This window comes from Manacus candei, unplaced genomic scaffold, assembly GCF_025592945.1.
Source record: "Manacus candei isolate 608988 ecotype Guabito, Panama unplaced genomic scaffold, ASM2559294v1 h1tg000060l, whole genome shotgun sequence".
Classification (NCBI taxonomy): Eukaryota; Metazoa; Chordata; class Aves; order Passeriformes; family Pipridae; genus Manacus; species Manacus candei.
In genome coordinates this window covers 6,027,246-6,043,919 of record NW_026138108.1, presented here as the reverse complement: position 1 = coordinate 6,043,919, position 16,674 = coordinate 6,027,246, and the positions used below count along the sequence as shown (strand labels likewise).

At 40.3% G+C, this 16,674-nt stretch overlaps 1 protein-coding gene across 9 annotated transcripts in view; it reads right to left on the bottom strand.

Moving 5' to 3' along the window:
- The window catches only part of PTPN5 (protein tyrosine phosphatase non-receptor type 5), an 83,038-nt gene that overhangs the window by 23,262 nt on the left and 43,102 nt on the right, over positions 1 to 16,674 (bottom strand). For all 9 annotated transcript variants that reach the window (XM_051804022.1, XM_051804025.1, XM_051804019.1 and 6 more), the window contains 5 exons: positions 13,658 to 13,839; positions 12,636 to 12,755; positions 10,700 to 10,783; positions 4,253 to 4,491; positions 1,291 to 1,480 (listed from right to left, as the gene is read on the bottom strand). In XM_051804022.1, the coding sequence (XP_051659982.1) occupies positions 1,291 to 1,480; positions 4,253 to 4,491; positions 10,700 to 10,783; positions 12,636 to 12,755; positions 13,658 to 13,839 (815 nt within the window). The remainder of the gene's footprint in view (positions 1 to 1,290; positions 1,481 to 4,252; positions 4,492 to 10,699; positions 10,784 to 12,635; positions 12,756 to 13,657; positions 13,840 to 16,674) is intronic.

Genomic DNA, 16,674 nt, shown 5'->3' with positions numbered 1-16,674 from the left:
ATCGCACAAGGAGGGAGGACAGCAGGTGATACTCAGAGCATTACTCCTTCCCTTTCAGACACTTATAGGTCATGAAGAGGACAGGCTGAAAGGGCTGTTATGTTGCCAGACAATCTTCCTCCTGCTCTGCTGAGATTCCATGCTTAAGAGAATATTTGACTTTGCAGTATTAACTTCAGTAGCTCTTGATCACATGCCCTGCAACACCTCAGCACTCAAAGTCTGTGCCCTGGTTACCTCCCATCTTGAGCAGGAATTTACAACTCTGCCTAGTAGACCTAATACAGCTACTGCAGCATTTTGCATACTACTATTTTTGTCAGGTATAATAAACATGACAAACATGACAATCCCTACCACATGGACATCCAAGCAAGTAGAGAACAGACTCAATAGCATTTAAAGATCTCAAAAGCTAGAGTACTCACTACACCAAAATTTATCTGACCTTTGTCCTAAACTACTCAGAAATCCAATTTTCAACTGCTTGCTTTATCTGTGTAAGTATATTTTCCCAAAATGAGGCAAAGAATCTTTCTGCCAAAGCATCAATGGATACAGTGAGCCAAGAAAACATGTTTCAAAATCCTAAAAGCAACTGACAGACAAGCTTAAAACTAGTAAATAATAGCCCCGTGTTAACCAGAGAACATTGAATAGCTCCACATCAAGCATTAAGCAGCAAAGAGGGTGGATTAGGGGGGTTGAGCACTGGAACAGGCACACTAGAGAAGTGGTCACAGCACCAAGCCTGACAGAGTTCAAGAAGCATTTGGACAATACTCTCGGGCACATGGTGTGATTCTTGGGGATGATTCTGTGCAGGGTTAAGCGTTGGAATCAATGATCCTTGTGGGTCCCTTCTAACTCAGCATACTCTGTGATTCTGTAATTTCGTCTCTAGAGCAATTCCAGACACATTTCAAAAAGTTATGCCTACAGAAAACATGGCTTTTCTTCTGTACTCTAGTGAAAACTTTGATTTTTTTTTTTTAATAAAAAAGTAGCATGCCAGCAGCAAAAACCCAAAAACTTGTGAAAAATAAGATTTGCTGTTGTCATTGCCAGAACTAATTCTCTAGTTTTTAAGTGACAATATCAGTGAAAGCTTTCAGATACTGTCATTCCAAGGGATGACAAATTTCGGAATTGCATTAAATGCTTCACTGGTGGAAGCGGAGTTTGTATGCACTACTTTTAGACTTGCATAAAATAATAGCAAGGTTCATAGGAGAGAGACATCATCTAATTTGTATTGATGCTCCTAAAAGAGAGAAGTCAGATACTCACAAAGAACTCTGCCTGGAGTATGAAAGAATCCAGTGCTTTCTTGTGCAGTTCCTCTTCAGTAAGAATGTTTGATGCCGTCTGGAGGTATTCTCGGGCTGACTGTTCTCGTGGTGACATGACATAGCCAAAGCCTTGCTCAGAACAGCCTGGGGTACACATATCCAGTGTGAGTGAAACATTTGAACCTCTCCTGCAAAAACAGAGCGGTCAAAGTTTGCTTACAAGAGAACAGAGTGACCCACCACTGTCAGCAATGGATGCAGTCCCAATGACAGATTAACAACTTCAGAAAAGCACCCAGCTGCTTCTCATGGGTACGGTTTGGTCACTAACTGTAAAAAGTGGGTGATGCTTCTTGTGTAGACAAGACCAGAAGATGATTTTGTGCACTGAAACATGAAGGCCGACACTTTCATTGGTGGGGTAAGATCCTGGGATAAACTACCAGTTCAACATCAATAAAGATGTGAAAAGCCAACCACTGCAGCAAACAATTTTTATGTCTGAAAAATTTTCTTTCCACAAATTTACATAATGAGAAGGTTAAAATGAAGGTCCCAACATTTTAACAGTTACATTGAAAACAGAGATACTGTCGAGTTTAGAATTTTTAGTGACTTTATTGTAAGTTAGCCACACAACAAAAAAAAAACCTCAAAATGCCTACATTGTTTATTGAGTACAGTTCTAATATATTTCTGAGCTTCTGCCAATCTCACATATCATAGACAAAAGTAAGATTCAAAAGGCATCAGTGAATCTATATTTAAATATCTTTAACATAAAAATAAAGTCACACAATATGATGACTACTAGATAAGTGTTCTATACATCCACACAGTAAACCTATTTTTGATGAATCTCAACTGGCAAAATCTAGTTAGGAGATGTGTGCAGGAGTTGTTGAAAAATCACATTACCAGCTCACGGAGAAGATCACGGAAGTTGTTACTTGGGTGACAGCCCTTTCCTGGATTCAGGAGTTTTCCCAAAAGAATGTGCAGCCAGCCTCTTGCTATGATTCACAGTCATGGGGAAATGATTTGGAATGAAACATGACCACTAATGGCAGACATCAAATCTTTAGTGATATCTTTCAAAGGATTTTGACCTTACCTGCCTGTGCTATTAAACAGCTACCACATTTCTCCCCAGAAACAGATGCATTTGATACTGAATGCTTTTAGTTCTTCCAAGGTAGAAGAGGTTACATACATGAATAGCTCTTCAGCATGAGGAAATGAGATTTCTTCTTTAACAACATTCAGCGGTGGTTGAATTTAACTACTGACTATGCCTCTGATGGAATAGGTAGTCAAAGAATGAGAAGGAAGTAAGATACAGAAGCAGAATGGATTCCAAAGAGGGACAGGTAGCTAATTTAACAGAACACCAAACAAAGGTAAAGTGTCCAATGTTTAATGTAAATGAAATTTGCCAGGGCACAGCTTAAACCTGAAATGATGTCTGTCTTCTCAAGCATACGTGTATGTTGAAAACAAGTTTATTTTACATCTTAAGTGTACACATAGTACACATTCTACCTAGTGTGAGAATTTCAAGCAAATGCTTTATTTTTCCCACCTCTAGTTCTTTGACAGGTTTCTTTACTTTAACCAGTTGTTTACTCCCCAACTGATACTCCCCAGTTGATATTCCCTAACTCTCTCAATACAGTGAGTATCTTCCCTGCAGGCTAGCAGTCACCTGAGAAGAAATGTCAGCATCTTTACAATGACTGAAATGGAATGAATCAAGGATAGGGAAGAACACAAATGATTCATGCTTTTCAAGCCCAATCTTGCTATAATGAAAGAAACAACAAAACTCACTGATAGCAGCAGGTTCAGGGACAAGCCCCAGAGGCTACTGCAATCTCATGTTAAAGGTAGAATATAGCAATAAAAGATAGGAAATTTTAGGACAAATGTTATAACAACATATAAAGTGAGAAAAAACATTCTAAGCTCATGGAGTGCAAATTGAAAGCCTCTTCTGTAACATTCCTTTTACTGTGTCCTGTGGAGATTTGGAAACTCAGCATCATACTCCTTAAAATCCAAGTTCTGCCCTTTGTTTTAAGTTTTAGGTATGAGAATTAACTATGGTTAGCAATCCAATTAAGCCTGAAAACCTAGAAATAAAGAACTCTGCCATGCTGGGCCTTTCAGTAGCCTCGTTCTTATTTATAACATCATCACCTTTGCAGAATTTCTTCACAGGAATTCTTTCATCAAGACCTTTTTCTGATTTCACTAATAAAATGGAAAGAACACAAACCAGAAAAAAAAAAAATCTTCCTTTTATCTTGAAACTGCCTTTTACCAGCTGTGAATCTCTCTGAGAAGCTCCATTGCCCTGACGGTTCAAGCAGTGAACACCAGTTCACCTTGACATTTCATTACTGGGTTAATTTGAAACAAATTCATTTACTTTTGGACTAACTCATTTATACAAGAATTATTGCAGATGACCACTCCTCCTATGGTGTTCTTTTGGAGAACTGTCCTCCAGCATGAGTGACAGAAAAAAAAAATCTACAAGATCCTCCTCTTTCAGAGGTAGAAGCTTTCACTGCCCTATGATGGATTTCGTTCTACACAGTTGCCATCATGAGGAATGGCAAAAGCCTGATGAAACACACACAAATAGATATATTCAAAGGAAAGAAATGATGCTTTAGAATAGCACTTGTTGACAGCTGCCTAGAAACTGTATGTTTTTTTAGCTAATATGCTTATATTTATGACTGGACTGAAAACAAGACAGGAAACAACTATAAATATATATATATAAATATATATATATATATATATATATATGTAATAAAGCAGGCACTTGACTTTAAACCCCATTTTAAAGTGACATTCACAAAGGCAATAAAGCTTCCTGCTTTGCATAGAACTCCTAAATCCACAAATTCTGGGACCAGACTTTCCCCTCTTAGCCACATCTACCCTACCTTTCTTGCAAGCCCACGGATTTAACCGTTAGAGTAGCTGGATCTGTCTCCGCTTTAATGTCCATTACGCAGTCAAAGACCGGAGTCTCCGGTACGGGGTCCAAATCTAGGAAGTCATCCTCATTTTTATCCTCTGTCCACTCTGAGTACGTGAACGAAGGCTGCCGGCTCACAGATTGGCGTCTGTCCTCTTGTAGCGGGAAGGGGGGGTCTGGTCGGGCTCTGAGTAGATGCCAAAACTAAAGGAAACAAACATTTAAAAAAGCCTTCTGCTTGTTGCCAGCCCTTCCATACAGCCCAGAGGATGGGTCTTCAGGGTAGTATCCCAGTTCACTACAACGTATTAGAATCGGAGAGTACTGAAGAGGACAGGAATGTTCCATGCAGGAGTAGCTTTGTGGTGCATGCTATAAGGATTCACATCTACCCATTCAAACCTGCTTTCAGCCACAGAGGTTTCCACAGAGCTGGCCAGGCTTAACTCGGGGATACAGTAGAAGTGGAATGTGCTTGTGACCATCATATGCAAGCCAACGTGATATCACTGTCCTTTTGTTCAGTTTCTTATCCTTCCTAGGTTTGTTTACAAAATAAAAATTCATTGTAATATTCTACAAATCATACCTCTCCTGACTTAATGGGTTTCCATCTAAAATTTACAGGTGACTGAGTTAAGAAAAGTAAATATAATTGGACTGAACAACTTTGATAACTTGGCACTATACCCAAAATTTATATATAAATCCATCATTTTTTAAAAAGGTCTCAGTTTTGATGTACCTGCTTCCGAGGTTCAGAATACCCTTATCAGTTTTTATAATCTAATTGTCTGATTTGAACATGGTATAAACATTAAATAATAAATCTTGTGAAGATATTGAAAATAAATGTAATATTAAAGGTTATGTTACAAATAAATGAAAGGTTTGCAATGGCATGAAGCTAAGAAATTTCTGCATCATATTGGTTTGCATAGATGCTGTGGTAGGCTATATGATTTGGAAATCAGATCAGTAGATTGTTTAAATCCTTTACATAGGCCTCAGTTTAAAAATTTCAAGCCCAGCTGTGGACTCCAGGATCTGCAACCTTAGGCCAGCTTCATCCATCTAGCACTGAACTAAGAGTAGCATCACTCAGAATAAATGTCATACAAACTGTAACTGTACTGTCATGAATCCTTTTGAGGCTAAGAACAGGTCTTATTTTTCCAAAGTAAAGCCTCTTCTGTCCTTTTCTTACATGGCTTTTAAATGAACAGTTGAATTTGGAAAATGTACCACTAAAGGTCAAATTTCTTTCTCTTCCTAGGCTGGTAAAGCACATTAGCCTGTATGGGATTTGAAAGAACAGTTTTCTTGTGCCTGTCTTATTTTCATGTACTTTCATTTCTCTGAGCCTAAAGAATAAAAGGAAGTGAAGCAAGTTTTAATTTCTGTCCATATCTAGCTTTAGCCAATGTTAGACTCTCACAAAGCAGCAGTATTTGAAAGTTACAAAATGCTTTTTTTGTTTCAATTAATCAGAGTACACAGGAACTACAAAAGCAAACATAGGAACACCATTACTAGACTTTCATTTTACACAAACTCGAGGCCAAGTCTGAACTGGGCCTGTCCTACATTCTTGGCCTGTTACATGACAAGCAGGAAGCTGGAGGATCTATTTTCATTCCTCGACTACTAGAGTTTGGCAATCCCACATGGCACTATCCATGATTCTTACCCATACTGCAAGACTATGATAGCTGAGCAGGGATCAATAACTCTGTACTGCTGGAGAGTGCTGCTGTACCAAAATCAATGCTCGTGTTGAGGGCTAAGAGTAAAGTAAAGTCTAGGTACCAATTCTCTGTTACAGATTCTAGGACTGGTACGGTGACACAGGGCTGATTCTACTGGTGATTCAACCCACTATAAATCCAAAGGAACAGAAAGTTCCCCCTAGAAACAAAACATCTTTTCTTTACATTGAAAGAAGTGTGTGGCAAATAAGGAGCTGTCCAAGACACTGGAAGAAATTAAGTTATACTTAAAAGTGATGAGGTTACAACAAATAATGGAAAACTAGTTCACTCTGAAAACCTACTCAGAAAAACAGTTCAATGCTGGTTCTCTGCAGGTGACTGAGTGTTAAAACACTATTTTATGAGACAGAAGACAGACATCATCACTAATACAAGCCTCAAGCACTCTATCCAGCCTTTTGTTTTCACCGTGATTACTAAACTACCCAACACATTCTGGTACCTGGGTGCTTCAAACATTAACTGATGTCTGCTCTCCTGAAACATTTGCTCTACATGTATTAGAGTTACAAATTCCCCAATACAGGAATGAACTGGACTTCAGCACGTGCGCAGACCAGACAGGTATCACTTCTGAGACTCTGCTTAACCACATTTCTCACCCTTGCTAAATGGTCCAACAGCTATTGCTCTGCATTAAAGCAACAAAATACCCATATAAACAGGCACATTTTCTCCCTTTCCTGGGGAAGGGCTAAAGTAAGTACTGTAGATTACCATAGCTGCTGAATAAAAACAAAAATGCATAAGCTGCTTTTCGCTGGTTTGCCATTTAGCACATATCCCGGGGGTTACAGGGCAATCAGTTTCACCTCAGTGCCCGATGGAGCATTGAGGAGCATCCTGGAAACTATGTTAAAGCATATGGAAAATGAGGAGGTAATTGGTGACAGCCAACAGGGCTTCACTGAGTGCAACTTGTGTCTGACAAATCTGGCAGCCTTCCAGAGTAGGATTACGGTGGTGGTGGGTAAGGGAAGAGCGACTGACATCATCTACCTGGACTTGTACAATGCACCGTCCTGCATGACATCCTTGCCTCTAAATTGGAGACGCGTGGATTTGATGAATGGACCACTTGGTGGATAAGGAAGTGGTTGGATAGTCGCACTCAAAGAGTTGTCAATGACTCGATATCCAGGTGGAGACCAGTGATGAGTGGCGTTTCTCAGGGGTCAGTACTGAGACCAGTATCATTTAACATATTAGTTGTTGACACGGACAGTGGGATTGAGTGCACCCTCGGCAAGGTTGAAGACGACACCAAGTTGTGTGGTGCAGTCGACACACTGGAGGGAAGGGATGCCATCCAGAGGGACCTGGACAGACTTTAGAGATGGGCCCATGTGAACCTCATCAAGTTCAGCAAGGCCAAGTGCAAGGTTCTGCATGTGTGCCAGGACAATCCCAAGCAAAAACACGGCCCAGAGGATGAACGGACTGATAGTAGCTCTGCCAAGAAGGACATGGGGCTGCGGTTGATGAGAAGTTCAACATAACCCAGCAACGTGCCCTTTACCCCAGAAAAAAAAATCAACCTTATCATGGGCTGCATCAAAAATAGCGTGACCAGTAGGCTGGGGGAGGTGGTTCTCTGTCCTCCACTCTCACGAGATCCCATCTGGAGTACTGTGTCCAGCTCTGGGGTCCCAGCATAAGAAAGACATGGATCTGTTGGAACAATTCCAGAGGAGGCCATGAAGTTGATCAAAGGGTTGGAACACCACTCCTACAAAAACAGGCTGAGAAAGTTGGGGCTATTCAGCCTTGAGAAGACAAGGCTCCAGGGAGACCTCAGAGCAGCCTTCCAGTAGCTAAAGGGGGCTTACAAGAAAGCTGGAGATGGACATTTTACAAGGGTATGTAATTACAGGACAAGGGGCAATGGCTTCAGACTGAAAGAAGGCAGGTTTAGATCAGATATTAGGAAGAAATTCTTTACTATGAGGGTGGCGAGGCATTGGAACAGGTTGCCCAGAGAAGGTGTGGATGCGCCATCCCTGGAAATGTTCAAGATCAGGTTGGATGAGGCTCTGAGCAACCTGGTCCTGTGGAAGGTGTCCCTTCCCATGGTTGGGGAGTTGGAACAAGATGGTCCTTGAGGTCCTTTACAACCCAAACCATTCTATAATTCCACGTATATCAGAGTGGGACTGGTGTATCAGGTCCATCTATAAAGAGAGAAGGGTACATTTGGGAAAGAAAGATTTGATTATAAAGGCACTCCTCAAAGTAAAAGACCCCTCCAAGGTGCCTTCTAGGCAGCATATTGCTTAAAATCCATTTTAAAGGAGGAATGAGAGAGAGGGAGAGAGATATGACTCAGCCGAGAGTCATAGGAAAAATAAAGAAAACAAAGGGAAAGATACAGAAAACTATCTTTATGCAACTATCTGTTGTTCACCAGGCTGGGATTCTAGAAACTCTTCCTGGTTCAATCACTATTTTCAATGTTCTGCCAATGACTATTTTATAGCTTATTCCCTTCTTGTTAGAAGCAGATGCTTGCAAATTGCAAAGCAGCATGACCTGAGATGTCTGAGAGTAAAGCAGGAATGGACAAGGTTCATGTGCTCTCTCTAAACAAACTCTCCTTCCTAATGTCCACATTAGAGAGAAAAAACTGGGCAAGATGGACCATTGGTCTGAACTCACAGGATGTTTCTTATACCCTGCTGTCTTGTGACTTATTCAGAGAGCCAGGTGACATAGCGTGTGACATTCGTGCCTCTACTCCAGCCAGAAGCCTGTTAGCACAGACCACAGGAACACAAACCAGTGCAAACTTGACTACATGGAAACTGTTATAAAGTTTTTGCTTTACAAAAGTTTTAGCCAACACTTAAAAATGGGCCAAAATCCTCTCTCATCTACACTAGTATTCGCGTTCATCTGCAAGGAATTCAAATGCAAAGTAGTTAAAACTGAGATCAGAATTTTTGGGCACACAGAGCTTTCACTTTGTTACCTTCTGTGTTAAGAAGGGGTCAGCAATAAATGTTTCCATCCACTGAGAAATAGCTGAATCTGCAGAAAATCACACCCCTCCTATTCAGATTTTCAGATCAGAATGTTTTGCTGCAAAATTACCTGGAACTCATAAAGTTCTTGAGAATTCTTAGATAGCTCCATCTTTTTAAGTTGAATATTTGCAATTACAGAGTCATCAAAAGTTTATTTTTGAGGACAAAATCAATCTGAATAAGGAATAGCAGCATCAAAAAAGCAGAAAATTGCATAAACCCTCCTAACTTCCTTGCCTGTGATCAATGATCACAATAATGGAGAAATTAACTATAATTACTTTGTCTTGTGAATGGTTTTTAGAAAGTATATTCAGCTGACGCATTAAACGAAAGATTTTGCCAGTGTGCTGCCTCTGAGTGAACTTAACCATGGTATATAATATGACATACTTTCTAGCAGGGAGTGTGGCCAGCAAATCAAAGGAGGTGTTCCCCTTTTCTTGGCACTGATGCAGCTGCACCTTGAATTCTGTTTACAAATTTTGGTCCTCCAGTTTGAGACAGATATAGAAAAACTGGAGTGGGGCCAGTAGAAGGTTGCAAAAGAGGTCAGGGGTGCAAAGTACAGCACTTTTGAAGAAGGTGGAGGGAACTGGGCTTGTTCAGCCTGGCAAAGAGGAGGCTCTTTTTCATAGTGGCAGCTGATACCACAAGGGACAATGGCCACAAACTGCAGAAATTCAGCTCAGACATTTAACTTTGTGAAATTCACATCAGACACTAGGGAAAAATTCTTCCCCAAAAGTGCTGTACAACTCCTTCCATGAAAGTTTTCAAAACCTGTGTAGAAATATGCACCTAACTGAGTGTTGGCAACAGCCCTGCTTCAAGCAGGATGTTAGACTAGCAAGATCAAGAGGTCCCTTCCCACCAACAGTCCCATGATTCTATAATGTACTTCATTGTACTGTGTATCACTCAAACAGCATATCAATAGTACAGCTTCAGCTTCCTGAGCTACCCGAGGGTGTATCTCTGTAAGGACAGGAGGTGATGCTCTACCTGTATCTTCAGTAACTGCATTCCCACTCTAAGAGAATAGCATACAGGGGTATGGAAAGCCACATTCAATTAGAGCTCCCTAAAAAGAGAGAATTTTTCATAGTTTTCCCCATCTATCACACAGATTTGTGCCAGTTACACAGTCAGTGGAGAAACATGATATTCTCCTCCGGTTCCCAAATAGCTGACAGCTAACTAGATTACTTGTAGTCATGCCACTAAGCTTGTTCTGCAGCTGGGGTCTTGGCCTACATCTACAAGTGCTTTACATTCAGTATTACACTGATGTTCTGGAACAGCTCTTTCTGCCACTGAAGCAGATTAAGGTCCTATTACTGGACCACATCCCTTCTATTTAAGTGCAAATTTTTTGCCCATCTGTGGATGGAAAGAATAAAAACCATCAGTGTGATCCTCAATTAATCAAGAAACTGAGTAAGGTTAAGTGGTTCCTCTACATAAAGCAAGCAGACAGTTATATAGAAACAGCCCCAAAAATATTGCTTTACAATCAGCTTGGGTGTAACACCAACAACTTCAGGTAAATTAGACATCTTATAAAAACTCATTGAAAAAGGGCATGAATATAGTTTGCATAGTATCATAACTTACCAGAGATCCTACAAATAGCAGTCCTAGAGAAGCTAAAGACAGCAGGATGTATGATACCACAATGCTCCCAATTGTAGTCAGGTTCTGTGAAACAACAGAATATACAATGACTCATGAAATACGTAGGGACACAGTATAGGGTCTTGCATGCATGTTCTTGGCAAACTTTGTATTATTTCCCATGAATATTTAGCCATACCATACTCACCTGTGGAAAAGCCACCACCACCAGAGAAAATGCCAGGCTTTGGAGAAGACTGAAACTGAAACCATCTCCAAGCCCTATCAACTCAGAAAGTCTAAACCCCAGGTTTTGCTGTGAAGGCAAAAAAGAATTCTGCTTCCTACTCTCATGCATTGCCAAAACTGAGATCTGGATCCACAATTCAGTTTTGCAGCCTGGACCCAACACTTCATTGCTGTAGTCAGTGCAATTTTATACTTTGACAAAGGGCTTTGAATGAAGTTTAGTACTGTTCCCATGTTTAGAGGTCCTTACATAAAATCCAGCCACAGAAGACTTTTCTCTGTTTTATACACATTCTGTGAAATACCATCAGGTTAATTCACACCACTGGAAGCGAAATTAATTCCAGTGTCTTAGCCATATTTAAGTAGTTTATAGTTTGGCCTATCCTCAGTAGTAGGTGCAAAATTCAGTTCTAATGGGTTTCAGTAGTCAAGAACTCTACTCTGTTTCTGTCCCGCTAGTACAGCTAAAGAAAAAGGTGGAGTTAAGAGCTTCCATTTGCTTATTTTAATGACAGAAGATTTCTTTGCCTTTACTGTTTTCAAGTCTAAATTTGCATGATAAACAGTGCTATAATAAACAGTCCTCAAAAATATGCATGAACATCTGCACAGTCATACTTGGGATGTTCTTGTAGTGTGTTCCAGGAATCAGTTTCCTCCATGCTGAACAATTATTTTTAGTCAAAATCACACAAATCAGTGATTTTCTGTAAGGAACAGCAATTTCTTAATGATTCAGCCACTACAAATAAGACACAGGCAGTAGTCCATGAAGAGTTCTGTGCATAATAAATCCAACAGCAAAAGGGCAAAGAAAAAGTGCTTCTTTTGAAAAAAAAACCCACAAAAGAGCAGGCGACATGCAGCTCATAAACACTGCTAAGACGAAACAGAAAACAGTCGTCACTTTACTTCAGTCACAAGAGGCACAGAATCAGATTTTTTATTTGTACTGCATAGCCTCTGCTACAAAGATTATGTACAATGAATCTAAGCATTCTGATAGCAAATATATTTCATCTGATTTTTGAAAGTAGCTGTTCACTATTTAATTAATGTTCTGTCCACACTAGAAAAATCTGCAATGGGTATAATTACCAGTAATTTATCAGATGAATCATTCTGGTATATGTGTCATTATGTCATGGTGAGAAACCAAGCAGTTTTACTGGTATAGCTTTGTAGATATAATTGAACCTGTGTACCTAGCACACTTGAAATACATTTACTGCACATAGGTACGTTCTAAACACTCAACAAAAATAGATTTTTGTGACTGAGTATGTTGTGATTTGCACCTTTTATGTGAGTTGATCCATTCTTCCAGAATTTAAGCTTCTATTCATCCTAATAAATGAAGTTCCTGCTCTCCCTTTACTGTGAACTAAACCTTAGTGGCTGGCTTCTTATTGTTTTTTTCATTTGCAATTACTAGCACATTACAAAAAATCTGCTGTGCTGACCTAACATCATAGCCAAAAATTCAGCACTATATCTCAAAGATAAAATATTGATATGTTTTCAGAAAACTCTTTTAACCTTCTCAGGACAGACACACAATGCAGCAATCACTGTAATATATGAAATACATGTGTATTACACTTTTAATCAGAAGAGATTTTAGAAGCACCATCCAAGGCTACTGACATCAACTACATAATCAGAGAGGAGTACAGGGACTTACCTCCCCTTGATCTGACCAAACATGTTTAAATGGGGTAAGCAAGTACGAGAGCAGGTCAAAGGCATTCTGAGCTGCTGGGATGGTCCCATAAGTGCCGTACCACAGCATCATGCAGAGAAGCTGTGCAATCAATCAGAAAAGACATAATGAGCACCTCTCATTATACGTTTTCATTTCAAGACTGCATAATTAACTAATTTAGTTAGCATTGATTTCATCTTGATTATCATTTTTGCTTTAAAAAGTCAGGTATTTTCTAGGTGTAGCTTAACAAGAATAAGAAGACTGAAGGCTACATGCTCAGCCACTATTAAGCAGATATGCATCATTGAGTTATGCAGGCTTACTCTGATCCACACTAGAAAAAGGACTGCCCAGGTGTACATTGAAAGAGCAACAGATTCCTCTGACTTCTGAACTCTTCTAGATCAGAACTGGTAATTCAATGAAATTACTATGTTATTAAAAGACTATTAAGGCCTCTCTGAAATCTCTCACAAATAAGCAACGTTCCCATAGACATCACTATAAATAGACACACACACACAAACATACCCGCATGGGAACTTTTCATTTGAACCACTTTTGGGTGCTGCACACACCAGAGGTAACATAAAACTACAAAAGCAATGATGATATACTTAATGTACTCAAAGAGAGGTATAATCTCATCTCTGACTGTGAAGGGCACACCACAACTTTACTGGGATACACCTCCCGATCCACTTGAAAACAAGATGGGTATTTACCCCCATACATACCAGCTACAGAAAATGGATTTTGTGGGAGATCAGATCAGTCATTGGGCAAAGGAGGTATTTGCAGTGAGGCAGTAAATGGGATGGGAGTCTGGGACATCAAAACGCAGGGGCTGTTTGCAAGGCAAAGAGGTGGCTGCAGAAATGAGAGGACTACACCTTTGTCCACTGCTACATCTACAACAAATGAGGAGGAGACCTCCCAAGCCAACACAGCTTAGAAGGAGGGTCCCAGCATTTCAAAGCTATGGCAAACTGCCTTACCAGTATCTGTGAGAGGACAAATAGATACATGCTGTCTCCAGGCATTAATCCATTCCATCGGGGCGGCCAACCAAGCACTGCTGTTTTCTGAGAGGTTTTCAGGGACTGCTCCTTTCTGTTCAGCTCTTCTTGCTGTCCTTCAGCTTCATCCATTGACTCCATAACAGCTGGACTGGAACAACCTTCACGTGAAAATGACATGTGCAGGGGATGAATAGTGTGTGACCCTGCAGGCACCGCGGGGGCTGCCAGGGCTATTGTTTTCCTGGAGACGATGGTTACCTCTCAGTTCCGCATCAGTAAGTGCAGCTCAGGATTGTGAGCGTCACACTCGATTAGTGCAGCTTTATTCACCTGCCTTCGTCAGAAAAAAGTGAGTGTGGGCGGATAAATTATTTTCCCTTTCTTTCCGGAGGTGCAGATTCTGGGCTTTGTTGTTAATAAATTCTCATCTACATTGCTGCACCTTTTCATTTTTACTTTTTAAAAGAAACTATCTGTGCTATTGCCTAGCTACACACTTCCCAGCTAAATGGTAGCACAGAACCCATTTTGTCCCTTCCTGCCTCAATTTCGCTCTTTGCCCTTATTTGTCTACTTTGTCTAATTTGATTATAAATTTCTGAGGTAGAGATTGTTTCATGTTAGGAGTCCGAATAGTGCTCAAGGGCTCTAGGTTTTGGCTGAGCATCCTAAGGCACTAATAAAATAGACTTTATTCTAATAACCTACTTCTTGGATGAATTCATACTCAAGAGCTATTTAATAATGTTGTAATGCTATTGTTTGGTGGAAATAACTGCTGGAGTGGCTAGTCCCTCAGTAACAGTATTTTGAACAGAGTCTGTGTAGATATAAATTAATTTGTAAGCTAAAAGGAGTGAAAGATCAGCCCCACTTGATGTAAGTATTACTGATTCACATTTTTCTACATGAGGATAGCCCCAAGGCTGCCCTGTGTACAGCACTGCAGCCTTAAGCCTAAGCCAGCCACCTGTGTCCCAGGGAAATGCCACATCATTGGTCCTTCCCTGGTTTCAGAGAATCACAGAATATGCTGGGTTGGAAGGGACCCATAAGGATCATTGAGTCCAACTCCTGGCCCAGTGCAGGACCCTCCCAGAGTCACACCATGTGCCTGAGAGCACCATCCATACACTTCTTGAACTCTGTCAGGCTTGGTGCTGTGACCACTTCCCTGGGGAGCCTGTTCCAGTGCCCAACCACCCTCTGGGTAAAGAACCTTTTCCTAATATCCAACCTAAACCATTTGTTGAGGTCAAGTTTCTAAAAAAGTTCTTTTCAACATACAGTTCTCTAAATGTCTCACAACAGTAACTCCAGGTCAGAAAAGGACCCATAAAGTACCCACAGCTCTAATCAGACAAATGAAACATAAGGACCTGTGTATCAGCTGAGGGTCTCACCACAGTAAGAATTCATGAAAATATCTCATTCTGATTTCTATAATAGAAAAATGTGAGAGTAGGCAGGAACATGAGATGTTTATTCCCACTCTGCTACTGTTCTCCCTCCCCTCACTGAAGCAAACCTTAGGACATCCATGCCTGCACATGAGAACAAGGTGCTTAGAAAACACTGATGGATTCATCTACAAGGTTCTCCATTCCCACAGCTGCCCAGTAACAAAAGGGTCATCATCACATAATGACTCAGGAGACCCAGAGACACAAGAAGGTGCATCTGCAGTGTACTGTCAGGTGTTTCCCCAGGAGCTCAAGGTTACTGGTTTCTCATTTTCAAAATGTTCATGTCAGTTCATGATGAGTAATGGCCTCAGCAAGGCATGCTGGGTATAACCAGTTGTATGCAACTATTTCATTGTCTTTAAACAGATATTTCTCAGGAAACATGGAGAATGTGCATCTAAATAGACATAACCCCATGTATCTCATACCACAGGTACATCCTGAAATCACCCATTTGCCAAGGCCAGGTTGAATGGGGCCCTGAGCAACCTGCTCTAGTGGAAAATGTCCCTACTCATGGCAGGGCAGCTGGGACTAGACAACCTTTCAGGTCCCTTTCAGTCAAAACCATTCTATGAAGGACTCAATTTTTTTAAACACTACCAAAATTTTATATTAAATATAGGTCAATAAAACAGGGAAAAATACGGAACTAAAGAGGTAAAATCACAAGTGTCAACAATCCCACCCTTCGCTTTCACCAATGTATCTTTTAATGCTGGAAGACAATCACTTGAAAACAATGCTTTTCAAAGGAAAAGCAGAAAGTTTCTGGAATACCGCTCAAGAGATCATGGGAGTTCTACCTCTCAGTCCTTCAGGCTTCCAGCCAGTGATCTACAGTCCTTGACAAACATCTCCAAGAAACTCGGAGAGGACAGACACAATCCTTGGTGTCCAGGGACATATTTACGTTTAACACCCGACTTCTGATACCACACCACATAGAGCCGGACTCAGAAGTTCTCTTGGAGGACAACACAGTAGCCACATTAAGCAGCCACAGTTAAGGCTGCCTAAATACTTTAAATGCTGACCTTTGTTTTCATTTCTATAATGTGCTCAATCTTAAGAGTTAAAGTTGCAAATTTTCAAGCTTCTAAAATGCTTCATGTCTCACTGGATTTGAATAAGAATTGAGGTGAAAACACTTGTTAATGATTGCCAATTTTTTTTCCTGATATTTTTGTGTGATGTTTTTGCTCTATGTTTTGGAACAGGAATTTGCAATTTAGCAGGGACAGAATCTTGATGTCAGAAATTATTTTTGTCATCCCTGCAGAGAGACATGCACCTGTGGCTGAGAACTAAACCCTCAGAAATATCTGTTTACATACAGTTTATTATTGTTTGCTCCTAAAGTCTCTAGCCTTCTATTTTCACTGAACATATTTTTAAGTTCTACTTTTCCTTTATCTACATGATATGATACATCTCTGTCCCTAAGAATGGTTAATGAACATATTTACTGTTTTTCCAAATTCTGATGAATTCCTTTCTTGGATACTCCTCCCCAAAGCTCAAGAT